Genomic DNA, 17,789 nt, shown 5'->3' on the forward strand with positions numbered 1-17,789 from the left:
ATAGTTTGGGTCTGGCCCTAAGTTCAATGACAAACTATTGAGAGCTTGAAGGATGGGTTGAAGGTGGGTCCGATTCCACAGAATCTCTATGGGTTAAATTACCAGGCCTGAGGAGCGATGTAATACTGGGGGGCGTGCTATCGTCCTCCAGACCAGAAACCGGAAGGGGACCTTGAAATGAGGAAACAGGTGACAAGGAGGGACAAGGTTGTAATCATGGGGGACTTCAGTTATCCTCATATAGACTGGGTCAGTTTATGTTCTGGTCACGAAAAGGAGACCTGATTCCTTGACATGCTAAATGACTGTGCCTTAGAGCAACTAGTCATGGAGCTCACCAGTGGACAGGTGACTCTGGATTTAATATTGTGCGCGGTACTCAGGACCTGGTTAGAGATGTCAATGTTGCGGAGCCATTAGGGAACAGCGATCATGCTGCAATCCGTTTCGATGTGCACGTTGGGGGAAGACTACCGGGCAAATTTCTCACAAAAACCCTTGACTTCCAACGAGCGGACTTCCCTCAAATGAGGAGGCTGGTTAGAAGGAAGTTGAAAGGGAAGGTAAAAAGAGCCCAATCTCTACAGAGAGCATGGATGTTGCTCAAATCAACAGTAATAGAGGCCCAGCGGAAATGTATACCGCAAAGGTAGAAGGATTGGAAGATAGCAAATGTCACGCCAATCTTTAAAAAGGGAAAGAGGGGGGACCCGGGAAACTATAGGCCAGTTAGCCTAACATCTTTACCGGGTAAGATGGTGGAATGCCTCATCAACGATAGAATCTCAAAACACATAGACGAACAAACCTTACTGAGGGAGAATCAGCATGGCTTATGTAAGGGTAATTCTTGCCTCACGAACCTTTCAGAATTCTTTGAGAAGGTCAACAGGCATGTGGATGTGGGAGAACCTGTGGACATTATATATCTGAACTTTCAGAAGGCGATCGACACGGTCCCTCACCAAAGGCTACTGAAAAAACTCCACAGTCAGGGAATTAGAGGGCCGGTCCTCTCCTGGACTGAGACCTGGTTGAAGACCAAGAAGCAGAGAGTGGATGTCAATGGGCAATTTTCACAGTGGAGAGAGGTGAAAAGCGGTGTGCCCCAAGGATCTGTCCTGGGACTGGTACTTTTCAACTTCTTCATAAATGACCTGGATACAGGGTTGAGCAGTGAGGTGGCTAAGTTTGCAGACAACACCAAACATTTCTGAGTGGTGAAGACCAGAAGTGATTGTGAGGAGCTCCAGAAGGAGCTCTCCAAACTGGCAGAATGGGCAGCAAAATGGCAGATGCATTTCAATGTAAGTAAGTGTAAAGTCATGCACTTTGGGGCAAAAAATCAAAACTTCACATATAGGCTAATGGGTTCTGAGCTGTCTGTGACAGTTCAGGAGAGAGATCTTGGGGAGGTGGTGGACAAGTCGATTAAAGTCGACCCAATGTGCGGCCGCAGTGAAGAAGGCCAATTCTATGCTTGGGATCATTAGAAAAGGTATTGAGAACAAAATGGCTAATATTATAATGCCGTTGTACAAATCAATGGTAAGGCCGCACCTGGAGTATTGTGTCCAGTTCTGGTCGCCGCATCTCAAAAAAGACATAGTGGAAATGGAGAAGGTGCAAAAGAGAGCGACTAAGATGATTACGGGGCTGGGGCACCTTCCTTATGAGGAAAGGCTACGGCGTTTGGGCCTCTTCAGCCTAGAAAGGAGACGCCTGAGGGGGACATGATTGAGACATACAAAATTATGCATGGGAAGGATAAAGTGGATAGATTCTGTTTACACTCTCACATAACACCAGAACCAGGGGACATCCACTAACATTGAGTGTTGGGAGAGTTAGGACAGACAAAAGAAAATATTTCTTTACTCAGCGTGTGGTTGGTCTGTGGAACTCCTTGCCACAGGATGTGGTGACGGCATCTGGCCTGGACAAGTTTCTGGAGGAAAAATCCATTGTGGGCTATAAGCCATGATGTGTATGTGCAACCTCCTGATTTTAGAAATGGGCTATGTCAGAATGTCAGTGCAAGGGAGGGCACCAGGATCCAGGTCGCTAGTTATCTGGTGTGCTCCCTGGGGCATGTGGTGGGTCGCTGTGAGATACAGGAAGCTGGACTAGAAGGGTCTATGGCCTGATCCAGTGGGGCTGTTCTTGTGTTCTTATGGATCTCTGTGCTGCTGAGAGTCTTCACTTGCCTCTGGGAACAAGAATTGTTTTAAAATAACCTTTCTACTATCTTAGGACTACAGGCGTGCCCCTGTATCTGTGAGGGTTCTGGAATGGAACCCCCTGCAGATATGTTAATCTGCGAATGCAGCGGACGCTTCTGGACGGTCTTCTAGGCCCAGCATCCACCTGCGGCCTCTGCTAGGCTCAGGATGACTGTAGGAGGTGAAAAAGTCACTTCCAGTTTTTCTGGAAAAACTGGAAGTGATGTTTTTCACCTCTTACAGTCATTCTGAGCCCAGCAAAGGCCGCAAGCAGATACGCGCGGCCTCTACTGGGCTCAGAAGACCCTCTAGAGGGGGTGCGCACAGGGGGACCACAGACCGAATCTACAGTTAACTGAAACCATAGTTATAGGATCCACAGTTATGGCCTCCCCACCCCCTACCCCTTATTATCTTCTGTTCTTCTGCTGACAAAGCTTCTTTGGTTTCTGTTTTACTCAGTTTTCATAGTTATCCCCCTGTCCTTTTTTTGGCTTGATTATCTTTCACCACTGGAACATTTGAATGGACACTGACAAGAGGATGGAGGAATGAGTAAATTTCATAATCCCTTTCCATCAAATTAAAAATTTAAGGCCATCAGTAGCGGAAAAGATTTGAGTAGAACAAATATGCGTTCTTCAAAGTGTGCACCACTGCAGCTGTGAAAAGCTTCAAGTTTTTGCTTCTTGGCTGAACTTCTAAGGCAAGTGGGGCTGTCACATGACATCACTGGTTATTTTTTGTATGTAGTGCAGACTTCATCCAAATGCAAGTAGATGCATTTTAAAGACATTAATCAGTTAAAAGCCAGATAATCCTCTAAAACGTCCTTAAACTGTTGACAACCTGAGGTTCCACATGTAAGACTAGAAGCAATAGCTAAGTTAAAAGTTCAGTGAGCAATGAGTTTTCAGTTTGCTTTTCATTATTGAGATTTGACAGATAATCTATTTCAAATTCTAATCTATTACAAAAAATGCACACTGTAATGAATGGGGACCCACCTGAAATTGGCTTGCGACCCACAGTTTGAGAAACATTGGTCTAAGCAAGGGGTGTCCAAACTTTTTGGCAGGAGGGCCACTTCATCTGTCTGACACTGTGTCAGGGGCTGGGGGAAATTTACATTAAAATTTGAATAAATTTACATAAAGGAATATATTAGAGAAGGAACTTATATGAATGAATGAATTTTACTGAGCTTATTTATGACACACATGAGATCCAGAAAAGGGGGGTTGTGCAAATAATTCCTGACACATATGACACACCTCTTCCTAGGGAAAAGTACAGAACAAACTTAAGAGGAGTCAGCGTGGGCTCCTCCCCCCCCCATGCAGGAGCGTGGTTTTACTCTTACTCACCTCCCCCCCCCCCCACAACAAGCAGCAGCAAAGGAACACAATCAGTCAGGGAGCTGGTGGGCACCTGCCCCCTCAGGACAGGAGTTTGTTTCTCCTCATTCACACAGAGAAGGGAGCTGCCTGTCTCCCTCTCTGTCCCCCCTCCCCCAGCCTGCACCCAGCACCAAACAAACTGAGAAGCAGGCAGAAAGCTGTGTGTATTTCCCCCTTCACAAATGGACCCCATCTTCCTCCCTCTCTGCCAGCAACCCCAATCAGCAAAAGCAGTAGGTTTCCTCCCCATTCAAACATACCATGAGTTCTCCCCTGCAGTGTCCACCTCCAACAAGAGCACTCACAGCCCAATCAGATCCACACTTTCCTGTGAGTAAGCCCCACTGACTCTATGGGACTTACTACCAAGTAGACATGCTTTCCAGATGCATTCAAGCATCCCTGAGACTTCTCCCCTGCAGTGCCAGCCGCCAAGCACACTCACAGCCCAATCGGATCCACACTTTCCCGGGAGTAAACCCCACTGAGTCTGATGGGATTTACTGCCAAGTAGACATGCTCTCCAGCGGCATTCAAACATTCCGCGATTTCTCCCATGCAGTGCCCGCCCCCCAGCACACTCAAGCAGCACAAATAAACCCCCAGTTTCCCGTCCCTCCTCAGTACCTACCCCCGCCCCCTAACCCAAACAGCAGGGCAAACAGACCCAGGACTTCTCACCCCCATCTGATGCTTGGACTCAGCTGCAGCCTCCCCAGCCTAATGGGAGGGTTGCGGTTGGGTGGAGCTCCTGCTCTCCTTTGAGTGCTGAGAGCAGTCTCGTAGGGCCAGCGAGAGCTCTGGCGGGTCTCCAGCGGGCTGAGTGCCCATTGGAGATGGGGGGGCTCCCTAGGGGGCCAGATTGGGGCCCTTCGTGGGGGGGGCCAGGGTTTGGGCAGCCCTGGTCTAACCCAAACTTTGAACTGTCAGTGATGTTTCTTTTTGAGAGTAGATTTACCACCTTTGTCTCCAGTTTTCCCAGGCATCAATAAAACCTTTAAAAAAACAAAACCAAACTAGTTTATACAGAGAAGTGGAAAGTGCAGAGGTACAGGCAACAGAAGCCAGGAGTGAAGGTATGGCTGGAGATAGAGGGAGAAATCTGAAAACCTTTATCATCAGTTTCATACTTCCTGACCTTAACGTGCATGGGATCAATACTCTCTTTTCAGATGGGATAGGGAGATCTGGATCATCCTTCAATTTTTTTAATGTACAGCAGGCGTCTCCAAACCCTGGCCCAGGGGCCAGATGCGGCCCGCAGCAAGCCTCTTTCCAACCCGTGGCCAACCTCTTGTCCCCTGAAAGCCTCTGGCCCACTCAACTGAACATGACCAGAACTGTGCTCTGATTGTGTCTGGAGGGTATTCTGAGGGCCAGAGAGGTTGAATGAATGAGCCCATTCATTCATTTATTCACTCATCTAAGTTCCATCTCTAATTTATTTATTTAAATGTTATATTTAAATTTTTTCCCGGCCCTCCACACCATGCCAGATATTTGATGTGGCTCTCTGGCCAAAAAGTTTGGAGACCCCAGATGTACAGTAATACCTCCAACAATCCCAAGTACTATCTGAAAACGTGCTATAGGAGATAAGGCAGGAAACAGTCGCTGACTGGCCACAATACACTGCTCTCATTATAAGAACATAAGAACAGCCCCACTGGATCAGGCCATAGGCCCATCTAGTCCAGCTTCCTGTATCTCACAGCGGCCCACCAAATGCCCCAGGGAGCACACCAGATAACAAGAGACCTCATCCTGGTGCCCTCACCTACATCTGGCATTCTGACTTAACCCATTCCTAAAATCAGGAGGTTGCGCATACTCATCATGGCTTGTACCCCATAATGGATTTTTCTTCCAGAAACTCGTCCAATCCCCTTTTAAAGGCGTCTAGGCTAGACGCCAGCACCACATCCTGTGGCAAGGAGTTCCACAGACCGACCACGCGCTGAGTAAAGAAATATTTTCTTTTGTCTGTCCTAACCTGCCCAACACTCAATTTTAGTGGATGTCCCCTGGTTCTGGTATTATGTGAGAGTGTAAAGAGCATCTCCCTATCCACTCTGTCCATCCCCTGCATAATTTTGTATGTCTCAATCATGTCCCCCCTCAGGCGTCTCTTTTCTAGGCTGAAGCGTCTCTTTTCTACTCATTGGCTGCAGTAGCTGTCAGTCAGCTCAGGAAAAAGTGCTAAAGCAAAATTGTGCTGACAAAAACTGTGTTATCAGATGAATAATTGTGTACTAAGAAAAATTACTAAAAGTGAACAGGTATCAAATTGTATAGTAATTTTATGTACTAGCCAATTTGGCTAGAGGAGATGATGATGATGTTATTATATCATCAGTGTACATGGCATTTTACATAGAGTAAAAAATGCCCCAACTAGTTCCTGTCCCAACTAGCTTTCAGTTTAGATATTAACACAAGGAGAATAATAGAGAAACAGAAAGTGGGGTAGACTGAGGAAGCATATGCAGTTGAATCAATTACATGTATTTATGCTTAATTATAATTCCAAATGGGGACTAAGGTGTAGGTAGCTTTAATTAGACCTTGTTGAAATTGATTGAATATATTCATCATAACTTGCAATTAGTGCCCCATTGCTTTCAGTGGGGCTCTCTTATAACCAACTTTAGCAGGATTGGTGGCCATTGTGGTTGTTCAGTTTTATTTGAATTTCATTTGTCTGTATGTTGAAATCTGTACATATGCCTTACTTAACAATGGTTTCTGGCTTATCTAGTCATGAAAGAAGTCACCAGATGTCTAAATTTAAACATCTTGTAAAGGGCTGATAGAGAGAAGCAGTTTTCAGATATGACTGTCATAGGCGTCATAAAAACAAATTCTGAGTGCAACCGATTCTGTTTGGCATTGGTTTTGTCTTCATCACTGCCAAACAGCTGAGGAGAATAAAAATCCATGCCATGATGGTATTGATTCATTTAATAAATTTTCATCCCCCAAAAAGGATATCAGAGTGGCTAACAACGCAGTTTAAAGCCATCACAGAAACAAAACAAAATAATTAAAAACAAAAACACACACAATGGAGACATGATCAATTACATGGGTGAGAAAAGAACTGCAGTGAAACACAAACAAAAAAATCAATTAAGCACCAACAATCTTGAGTTTTTACTGCCCAATTAAACATGGGCAGTAATTGGGCCACCCAGGCCACTCTGAAGAGAGAATTCCACTACCTTGGCTCCTCGACCAAGTAAATATGTCTCAAATCTTTACCAGTCATACTTCTGTCGGTGCCCACACATGGAGCAGGGCTCAGATGCTGACATATGTGGGAAGGTTCATGTGTGAAATAATAATCCTTTGGGAATCCAGGCATACTATGTAGGGCTTTTGCAGTCATAGTCGACACCTTGGTTAGCCCCTGAAGCACACTGAACCATGGCTGCCACATTTTGTACCAGCAGAAGTTTTCAGGCAAGGCTGGTCTTAGGGCAGTTTATCCAAATTGGGCCCTGTGCCTGGAGGGCGTAGTAAGGCTCTGGAAGTAGGGTGGCAAGCAGAGCACCCACAGTCACAGCTGGCACCTCATTCTGTAGCTGATGCTCCAGCATGGAATCTTCCATGCGGAGATGTTTCAAGAAGAGTACAGTGAGCTGAACATTGCCACTGGACAGCCCTCCCTCCCTTCCACACCTGGGTCCAATTGGCTTGAAATTGACCTCAGAAGCAGTTGGCGGTGATGCTGCTGCTGCCCATGCTAACTGGTTAAGAGGCACTTTTTCAAGTGGGTGCTCCTCTTTTATTTAACAGGGGAGAGTAATTAGCCCACCTCACCCCAGCCACCTCTGGGGCTGTCTGCTGGTGTTGCATCTTTTTAGATTGTGAGCCCTTTTGGGACAGGTAGCCATTAGATATTTGATTTTCTCTGTAAACTGCTTTGTGAACTTTTTGTTGAAAATCAGTATATAAATACTGTTGCTGCTGCTGCTGCTGCCGCTTATCCTGGTGAGTAGAGAGGGGCTGTGTGGGGTTGCAAAAATGTTTTGCATTGGGCCCCACAGCTCCTAAGACTACCTTGCTTTCAGTCATCTTCAAGAGTCGTCTCATGAAGATGGGTACCCATCTTCAAGGGAAGCACATTGCAGTAGTCCAGTCATGGTGTAGCTAGGACACAGATAGCTGTAATCAGATCTGCAGCTGTTAGGAAAGAGATACAGTGGTGCCTCGCATAACGAAATTAATCCGTTCCGCGAGTCCTTTCATTATGCGAGTTTTTCGTTTTGCGAAGCGCTTTTTCCCATAGGAATGCATTAATTGAAATTTAATTAATGCGTTCCTATGGGCAAGAAAAGTCAGAACAAAGTCAAATTTGGTTTACAAAGTGTTTATTAAGTGCTCTTTAAAGGCATACATACTGTACAGAGGATTTCAAAAAGGGGGGGATGCAGAGTGGGGAGCTTGAAGGCTGTAATCCTGTGCACACTTTCCTGGGAGTAAGCACAATGGGACTTACTTCTGAGGAGACACGCACAGGATTGTGCTCTAAGCTGGGGAGGACAGAGCAGCTGCACTCAATTGCTTGCTTTTGCCATGATCATGGGGGGAACCGTGAAGGAAATGGGGCAGTGAGAGGGTGAATGAGCGATGGGGGGGATGCTGAGTGGGGAGTTTGAAGGCTGTAATCCTGTGCAAACTTTCCTGGGAGCAAGCACAATGGAACTTACTTACATAAAGATCCTCCCCTTACTAGGGTGGATGGGATCATAAAGTGACATGAAGATCCTCCCCTTACTAGGGTGAACGGGATCATAAACTGATATGAAGATCCGCCCCTTACTAGGGTGAACGGGATCATAAACTGACATGAAGATCCCCCACTCCCTAGGGTGAATGTGAGCATAAACTGACATGAAGATCCCCCGCTCCCTAGGGTGAATGTGAGCATAAACTGACATGAAGATCCGCCCCTTACTAGGGTGAACAGGATCATAAACTGACATGAAGATCCGCCCCTTACTAGGGTGAACAGGATCATAAACTGACATGAAGATCCGCCCCTTACTAGGGTGAACGGGATCATAAACTGGCATGAAGATCCCCCGCTCCCTAGGGTGAATGTGAGCATAAACCGGCATGAAGATCCCCCCCTTAAGTCAAAACAAAACAAAACAAAAAAATTTGTCTTGTGAAGCACAGGTCATAAAAATTCATTGTGTGAGTTACCAAACTTTGCAAAACGCTTTCGTTCTGCGAGTTTTTCGCTGCACGGGGCATTCGTTATGCGAGGTACCACTGTAGCTGGTACACCAGCTTGAAGCTGGGCAAATGGTTGTATGGGAAGGTGTGAATGAGAGAGGGAGTGAAATGAAGCAAGGTGGTCATTTAAATGATCCCTATCCTTTTCCCTCCTCAGGTAACTCAGCATGGGGGCTGTCTGTTGACAAACAGACCTCCAGCTTGCAAGTACAGGTCCAACCTTGTTATACATGAATTTGACTCAGTACAAATGGCCACTACAAATGAGAAGGAATGTGCTGATCCCTGGAGAAGGGGAAAAATGCATCCCTTTAAAATCACAGTTTAAAAAACTGCTTTTCTTACTATTGTAGAGAGATAGTCATGCAAGGGATTACAGGTATAACCTAATTATCCATATATTCCACAGATTTTTTTTATCTCAAAGCCATGAGAAGGGCCCTTTAAAGGAAAACAGTCATTTAACAATAGTTAATGCAAGAGAGGGTAACCTACAATCCATCAGTCATTCTCTCTCCAGGCTTCACTCCAAGTCCAAGCTCCCTTCCCCCTGGAGAGAGACTGATTGATGGATTGTCTGCCTAATTGTATTGGCAACCTTCAGTCTCGAAAGACTATGGTAACGCGCTCTGAAAGGTGGTTCTGGCACAGCGTCTAGTGTGACTGAAAAGGCCAATCCGGGAGTGACAATCCCTAATGACTCTGTCTTAACATCACACAGGTCAGCAAAGCTGTTTTTAAATCGCAGAGCAAAGGGTCATTATTTTTTAAATTGATTTGCTTTAGTGCAATTTTTGCCATCTATGTGAGTTCTGGGAATGGAATCCTCCAGAATAAGAAGACTCAACCTGTACTGTGATTCTGGTGGCAGCTGAACCTGCCCCACACACCCAGCCAGGGCATGACTATGCGTGATTTTGTCATGATTTCATGATGGAGGCAGGCACCCAATTTCCCAAAGGAAAACATGGTTATTTTGGGCAGTAGTATCCTGGAGATTGTCACAACATGGGAGACAAACAGCATGGAGGACAACATGGAGGCTCATATGACTGACCCTCCAATAACTGCATAAAACCCTGCTTACATCTGACATGCTAGTTCTCTTAATAGCTATTTTTTCTCTCCTCCTTGAGTGCCTATGTAAGTGGAGGAAAGGTAGGATATAAACATATTAACAAATAATAACCCTTCAGCCTATTTGAAGGGTTTTTTTTTTAAATTTTGTTATTATTATTGTATGGAGAAGCATTCAGTCATGCAGAGCTCCCCACCTGCAGGCTGAAGTAGCATAACCCAGAGGCAGTTTTACCTCTTCCTCTGCTGTATATGTATATATATAACTAGGACTATGTCAACTGAATTACAGAAAGTTAAAGCTTGCCAGTAGGATTCAAATTACAAAAGTCCTTCCAGAGACAAAGCAGCAAATGAGAATTGTGTTCCCTTTGGGAATGTAACAACTAAGCATAAAAGTGCCTAACATTTTAAAGGCTAGATGGTCCAATAAAAGATATTGTCTTTCTTGTTCTACAAACTTGTCCTTCTGTAGGAGCAGCGTATCTGTTACACAGCATAAGCTGAAATTCTCTGTATTTTGACAAAGGTCCATGGTGACTCCTTGGCATTTAAATAGGTTCATACAAAATACTGGCAACAGTTGTGCATGATGAATAAATTCATCAGAGTTTCCCTTTTTCCCTCCCATTAATGAATACATCTTGAATGAGATGAAAATACTATTGGAGAGAGCCCATACATGAAGCACACTGTAAAAGTCTATCACTGTAGTTAAAATTCAGGGGTCCTGAGAGGTGTATGTCTGCATGGATTTGTTTATTTTTACTTCTTTATTCCTTCCACTATCACCTCTTTACGCATCATGGAGTGCTGCACTGGGGGGCTCCTCTAGTTTGCCTTTTGGAAAGGTAATGAAGATTGTCACAGATGAGAAAGGTGCAACCCTTTAGATTTTGGCCAAAATATGAGAGTGTGAACCCTCTATCATTGTCCATTATATTTTTCCTCAATCTATATTACTTCCTTGGCCACAAAAAGATCTGCAAATGATAAAAGATCTGGCTGGGGACAAAAGGTATAAAGGACTACGTATAATATGTTTAACATACAAACATGGAAAAAGATTTGTTGACCTTCATTGACTTTATTTTAAGGAGTCAGACTGGTCCTTGTATACCTCTACTTTCAGTTTATACAGTATCAGACTTGTGAAGTCTATTCTGTGACCTAGATCTATTTTTTTCCAAGTTGAGCTTGATTACACTGAAGTCTTGTATTTTGTTGCCTGATCACTATTTCTGTATCACTTTGTTTTTACTCCTTTTACATCTGCTCCAGATACAGCTGTATTTCTCTGATAAATGAAACAATGATTTAACTTTTTTCACCTGTAACAAATAATACTAATAACTTAGTGCTGCATTTCCCAAACTGTGGGTCGTGACGCAGTGTACTTCCTGCTGTGCCACAAAGCCTTTCTGGGAGCTTCCGGAGGCTGCTTCCAGGTCATACCAGGCCTGTGACTCACTCCATTGGCCTCTGCAGGCCTCAGAAATATAATAACCTTTTATGTACTGTATAAGGAGGTGGTAAAAAAACTAAGAAAAAATAATCTGCTTCAAGGAAATTTATGTTACAGCCATTTTAAAAGTTATATAATTGTTTATATTTTGCCTTCAGATGTAGAGACTACTTCCAAGTTTACTTTTCAGAGACCAGAATTCACAAACAGGAAAGGCCAGTGGTTAACCCAGTATTTTGGGCTGGTTTATGCAAAACGCTGTAAATCTAATTGCCACCTCTTGAATATTTGGTGTCAGAAATAAAATCCAATTGCAGAAGTGCCTTGGATCTTGTAACTTGCTTTTCATTACAGTGCTTACAACTCTCAAACTGAATTCATTTGTCTTTTGGGTGCAGCTGAAATTTAAGTATCACCGTCCACATTTGCAACATTATTGCAAACACTTTAACTTTAAAGTATTTTTGTCTTCCTCGGAAAGCATTTTAAGATTAAATGGGGTCCAGATACAAGCACAGTTATGGCAGTTTTGAAGGCTTTAATAAATGGTGCTCTGTACAGCATGCTGATAAGCATCCAGCTCCATGTTTTTCATTTTGATTAGGTCTGGGAGCAAGTATTTGGTCTTGAACCTACATCTGGCAGCTATGTTTAATTAGGTGAAGGTTGCCTGCCTTAGGCAGAAGTAGAAAAGACTATAGATGCAATCCAGTCCCACCCAAATCAATACACGTCTTGCCTTTTGATTTCAACAGGATGTGCATGTATTCCTCTTATGATTCAGCTGTTGGTCATGTTTTACAATGCAAGGGATATTTCCTAGTATTTCCAGAAATTTAAGGTGTTGTTATCAGTGGTGTTCCTGCCCCAGAGCCATCCCTTTAACTGTTGCCCCCCTGACCTAGAAGTAATTGTGGTGATGTTGATATCACTATAGTTACTTCTAGGACACTCTGAGTGGTGTGCAACCACTCAGAGCAGCAGTCCACTTTTTCGCTTAGAAAGAAGTGGGTGGCTGCTACAAGCAATACATTAGTTTGATTTTTCTCTGTAAACTGCTTTGTGAACTTTTTTTGTTGAAAAGCGGTATATAAATATTGTTAATAATAATAATAGCTGCTCCAGGTCGCTGCAAGGGAGGGCAGTAGATGGTGCAAGCACCCCCTGTAGGCGTGTTACCCTGGGTCATTGGCCCCCACTGACCCCCCGGTACACTAGTGGTTATTATGTATCATTTTATCTCAAATGTGGATATTTTAAGTTAGTTGATCTGCACTTTCACTAGTTTAGGGCAAGACACAATAATCTTGGTATTGCTAGGTTTGTATATTTTTGATGCAGTCCAAAAATCTGCTATAGAGTCAGTCTCTGTTCTGTATATAATAGTTCCATTTGTAATAACCCCATCAGCCTGATGAAGCAAATACATGATAAATGGTATTTATTCCATTTTGAATAATTTTCCTTCTAGGCATGCATTACAAGTTTATGCAATATGGACTGAATGATGGCCAGTAGAGCTGTTGTTAAACCTGTTCTGAATAGAACTGCCTTCCCCCGCTCACAATCTCTGTGTGCATGCACACTTGATTCTATTCTGTCTGTGGAATATTAAGTGGCCTCTGTGGCACACAGCACCTTCTACCTACTGTTGCAAGGTCAAGGGGCGCAACTCAATAACACTCAGAACCAGAAGTGAAGTTTGCAGGCTTGTTTATTCAATTGCATGCAATGGGCACCCACGGGACACGTGTCTCAAAGCAAATGGGCGCCCTGAGCACTCTGGGCGTGCTCCTTTATACCTGAGGGGCATATTACTGTGAGCAATGTCCATTTGATTGGTTACAATTTGCCGCATAGGTGTGGTCTTGCCCTCAAGGCATGGAAAGTTACAAAGTTTCTGAATTCAGGTGGATTACACAACAAGTTGCCAATATAGAGCAGCATAACATAAGCCAAGGACGCACATTCCATACCATCTCAGTGCTCACCCAACTGGTGTAGCCTGGTGCCATTATGCCATGGCTCTCATGGCTCCCTTTTAGTCCATGACTCTTGTTTCTGTGGCTACTGTGACCTCGGCCCTGGTTGCCTTGCCTCACCTACTAAGGCTGATGTCTCAGGTATGGCCCCTTCGGAACAGAGAGAGCCTGAACATAGTTATCCATGCCTTGGCAATCTCCAGAATTGAGTACTGTAATGCATTATATGTGGCACTGCCTTTGAAGTCTTCTTGAAATCTTCAGTTACAGTAGTTCAGACCAGTTTTTAAACAACAACCTTTTTGTGATGGGCTGTTCTGTCAAATAGGAGTACACAGAGTGCCTTAAAGCAAGAGGAGAATCATAGAGTTGGAAGAAACCCCATGGATTGTCTGAAACAACCACCAGTTCTCAAAATGTGACCATGTAGTTATTACATTTCCAGCAGATTCCTGACTGGCTGCATAATTGTGAAGACATTAGAAGCCCTGTCACTTGGCATTTAAAAAAAATGTTTGCAAGGGAAGCGGAAGTTAGTCCACCTGCTCTTATGTTTAAAAACATCTTTTAGCTGACTGGTGTTACCTTGAAGCTTATTAAGAGATAACTATTTCCCTTTTTGTCCCATATGAAGTCTAAATTCCTTTATAACCAGGATCTCTGGTACATGCTAGGGAATAAGCTATATTTATGCTCAGATGAATCGGAATTGAATTCCTGATTCGGGAGATGTAGGATGGTTGACCAAATGTTCTAGAAATAGGTAACTTGATATCCCTGCAGGGTCCTTTTGGTCTACAAGTGGGATAACTTAAAAGTCTCCAAAGTCACATTAAATTTAATTTAGATTTGCATGTTAGAATGAAATTGTACTTTATATGCTCCCTTGTTAAAATATGTTCTGGAGCTTTTAAAAATATTTCTTCTTTGCCTTCTGGCACAGGTTCATAGTTAATGAGACAAGTTCCACTCCCCCTCCCCCCAAAAGCATACTGACTTGCTAGCACTGCCATAAGAGATTCCGAGCTGGTGTGGAGAGAAAATATTCCTTAGAGTGCCTTTTTTAAAATGTATCTTTATAATCAGCAATTGTGGTCGGAATGTCTTAGGATATAGAGTCTTCTGAATAGATATTGGATTCTGTTTAACTAATTGAGGGCACAATCCTAACCAGGTCTACTCAGAAGTAAGTCCTATTTTGTTCAGTGGGGCTTACGCTCAGGAAAGTGTGGTTAGGATTGCAGCCTGAGGAAGTCTGTGCAGTTGAAGAGGCAATTGTCGCATTGCTTTCCCATTGTGGAAATCTATAATTGAATTGTTTACTTAACAAATCAGTCAACATGCATTCATAATTGTGTACATCTTAAAACACAGGCCCAAGGCAGGTTACAAAATTAATAAAGCAATTCCAATAAAATATACTGTAATTAAAATTCTGGCATCTCAATGGTGAAGTCAGTTGTTATGCATCTGTTTAGCACCCTCTCTTCCTCTTTTCATGGCAATTTAAAATTGGCTTCTGATGAATGATGTTGCTCTCGTCTCCTCTCAGCTGATTTGTTTTGGTTTTTATTTTGTGTTATTGTATTGCATTTATTTGTATATTTATACAGTACTGTCTTTGTACATGATACTCTACAGAGAGTGGTGTCATGTCCATGTCCTGAAGGGCTTACAGTCTTAAGAAAGACACAAGGGGAAGATAACAAAGGAAAGACAATAAAATAGACTCAGAGAAAGACAAGGGAAGGACATTCAATTATTTAATATACTGTTATTTAGACTTTGTTGCAACTTAGCATTGGAAATTGTTATTTTGGTAAGCTTCCTTGAGGGTTTGTTATGGCAGAAAAGTGGGTATACATGTTTTAAGTAAATGCTATAAAATCTGTAGCGTGGACAAGAAACGAACCCATTCTCGTTTACTTTCAACAACATTTAGTTGTTTTTAGATCTAGAAAGTGCACTAAGAAACAAGGAAGATGTTGTCAGTCCTTTTAAGCTGATGGTTGCTGGCACCAGGTATGGACAGAGATCAATATCAAAGTCGTTCTTTACGAGTGCTTAAGAGGCAATGAATCTCATTTTTTTAAACAATTGCAGACTGATAATGTGGCCTGCATATACTATGTGTTTCCTAGAGAAAGTACAGGTGTACTCCATTATCCGTCGGAATTCATTTCATGGATCTCTGCAGATATGAAAACCGTGGATGTGAGAGATAACTGTATTTTATAGCTTGACAACATTGTTACCACATTTACGTGTTGTGATGTCCTCTGGCTGTACTGGGCCGTTAGTGAAAAGGAGTCTATCCAGTGTACGCATTATGGACTGTGGTTTGGGTAACAGGTGGTCTTCCATCCAACTACTGACAAGGCCCACATCTGCTGTAGCTTTAGAAAAGGCCTAAATAAGACTGCTTCAGGCTTGGTTGGTTTAATCTCTGTAGAGCTAGAACATTATCCCTAATTTCAAAATGAAACATTACTGACCCAAAGCTTATATTGATTTTTCAGAGTGTTGTCCGTTGCCTCTGGCATCCCAAGCTGAATCAAATCATGGTCGGTACTGGAAATGGATTAGCAAAAGTATACTATGATCCCAATAAGAGTCAAAGGTATTTGATCTATTGTGTCTAAATGTTTTTTAGCATGTCTTTAAATGTTGTCTGCTTTCAGAGCTTCATTTGAAAAAGAAGTGACAATTTGTGTTTTTCATATACTCTGTGTTTTTATTTTTGTACTGAAAATTGAACATCGTTGCAAGTATTCAGAGTTTGGGAATCTTATGTGTTGCTTGAATTAGGACTGAAATTCTATCAGTGTAATTACTGGAGGAGAAAAAAATCCAGCCATATCTGATGCGTTCCCTATACCAGGGTAGGCAAACCTATGGCATGTGTGCCCAAGGAGGCATACACACACAAAATTGGTTTGCACGCAGCATGTAGTGCAGCTCACTAAATTCAAGTGGGAATTAGATCACTCCCGTGCTCCATTCTCTCACATGGTTTACCGTTTAAAGGAAACATGTGCTTTTAAAGTTTAAGTGGCATATGAAGAAGGAGCATTTAACTATCCTTCACCTCACTCCATACTTGCACAGCATTTAAAATGTAAAAGGAAGCGTTGCCTTTAAAATTTAAATCCCAAATGAGGAAAGAACACAGTGAGGATGCAAGGAGATTTTGTTCCCCCTTTTCTTCTTCCAGTCCTGTAAGTAGGGGGGATGGGACACTGCGACACAAGACAATGTACACACAGTATCAAATTTATTATGATATAATTCACACATATGCTATATATGGTTTACACAGAAGCTGTTGCTTAACCTAGTTAATTAACTCTTACCCCTGCTAATTGGGTAAGAGGCACTTTTTCAAGTGGGTGCTCCTTTTTTTTTTTTTTTTTTTAAGCAGGGGGAGACTAACTGGCCCATCTCACCCCAGCAGTGTCTGTTCTAGTAGCTGTCTGCTGGTGTTTTGCATCTTTTAGATGGTGAGCCCTTTTGGGACAGGGAGCCATTTAGTTATTTGATTTTTCTCTGTAAACCACTTTGTGAACTTTAGTTGAAAAGTGGTATATAAATACTGTTAATAAAATAAATAAAATAAAATAATAAACTCAGGATACTCCTCGACAGGAGGGAGGTCGGGGGCTTCTTGTAGTGGGGGATTCGATTATTAGAAACATGGAGAGGGGGGTTTGCAACGGATGTGACGACTGCATGGCGACTTGCCTGCCTGGTGCGAAGGTTGCGGACATCACTTCTCGACTAGACAGGCTGGTAGATAGTGCTGGGGAGGAGGTAACGGTTGTGGTGCATGTTGGCACCAATGATGTGGGCAAGTGTAGCCGGGAGGTCCTGGAGGCCAAATTTAGGCTATTAGGTAGGAAACTGAAAACCAGGACCTCAAAGGTAGCGTTCTCTGAAGTGCTACCTGTTTCATGCGCAGGGCCAGCTAGGCAGGCGGAGATCAGGGGACTCAACGCGTGGATGAAACGGTGGCGTAGGGAGGAGGAGTTTAGATTCATTAGGCACTGGGGAACGTTTTGGGACAAGCGGGGCCTGTACAAGAGGGACGGGCTTCACTTGAACCAGACTGGAACCAGACTGCTGGAGCATAACATTAAAAAGGTGGCAGAGCAGCTTTTAAACTGATCCCTGGGGGAAAGCCGACAGGAGCTGAGGGGCATCCGGTTCGGAACTCCTCATCCCTATGGGACAAGGATGGGGAGGTTAGAGAACAACAAGACAAAGGCAGAGTAGGAGAAGAAATTGGGAATGGTAGTGTGATGGGATGCAATAGACGGTTTGGCACAATGAGAGGATTCGGGGATAAAGGAGCTAATAAGCAGCCCATACTGGGGCATTCCATGTACAAATGCTTTTATGT

The 17,789-nt window shown here is 43.3% G+C and overlaps 1 protein-coding gene across 2 annotated transcripts in view; it reads left to right on the forward strand.

Annotated features, from left to right (window-relative positions):
* WDR70 (WD repeat domain 70) overlaps positions 1 to 17,789 on the forward strand; it is a 136,408-nt gene that overhangs the window by 108,045 nt on the left and 10,574 nt on the right. For both annotated transcript variants that reach the window (XM_066617367.1, XM_066617368.1), the window contains exon 13: positions 15,910 to 16,010. In XM_066617367.1, coding sequence (XP_066473464.1) covers positions 15,910 to 16,010 — 101 coding nt within the window. The remainder of the gene's footprint in view (positions 1 to 15,909; positions 16,011 to 17,789) is intronic.

The sequence above is a fragment of the Tiliqua scincoides genome, chromosome 2 (genome assembly GCF_035046505.1).
Source record: "Tiliqua scincoides isolate rTilSci1 chromosome 2, rTilSci1.hap2, whole genome shotgun sequence".
Classification (NCBI taxonomy): Eukaryota; Metazoa; Chordata; class Lepidosauria; order Squamata; family Scincidae; genus Tiliqua; species Tiliqua scincoides.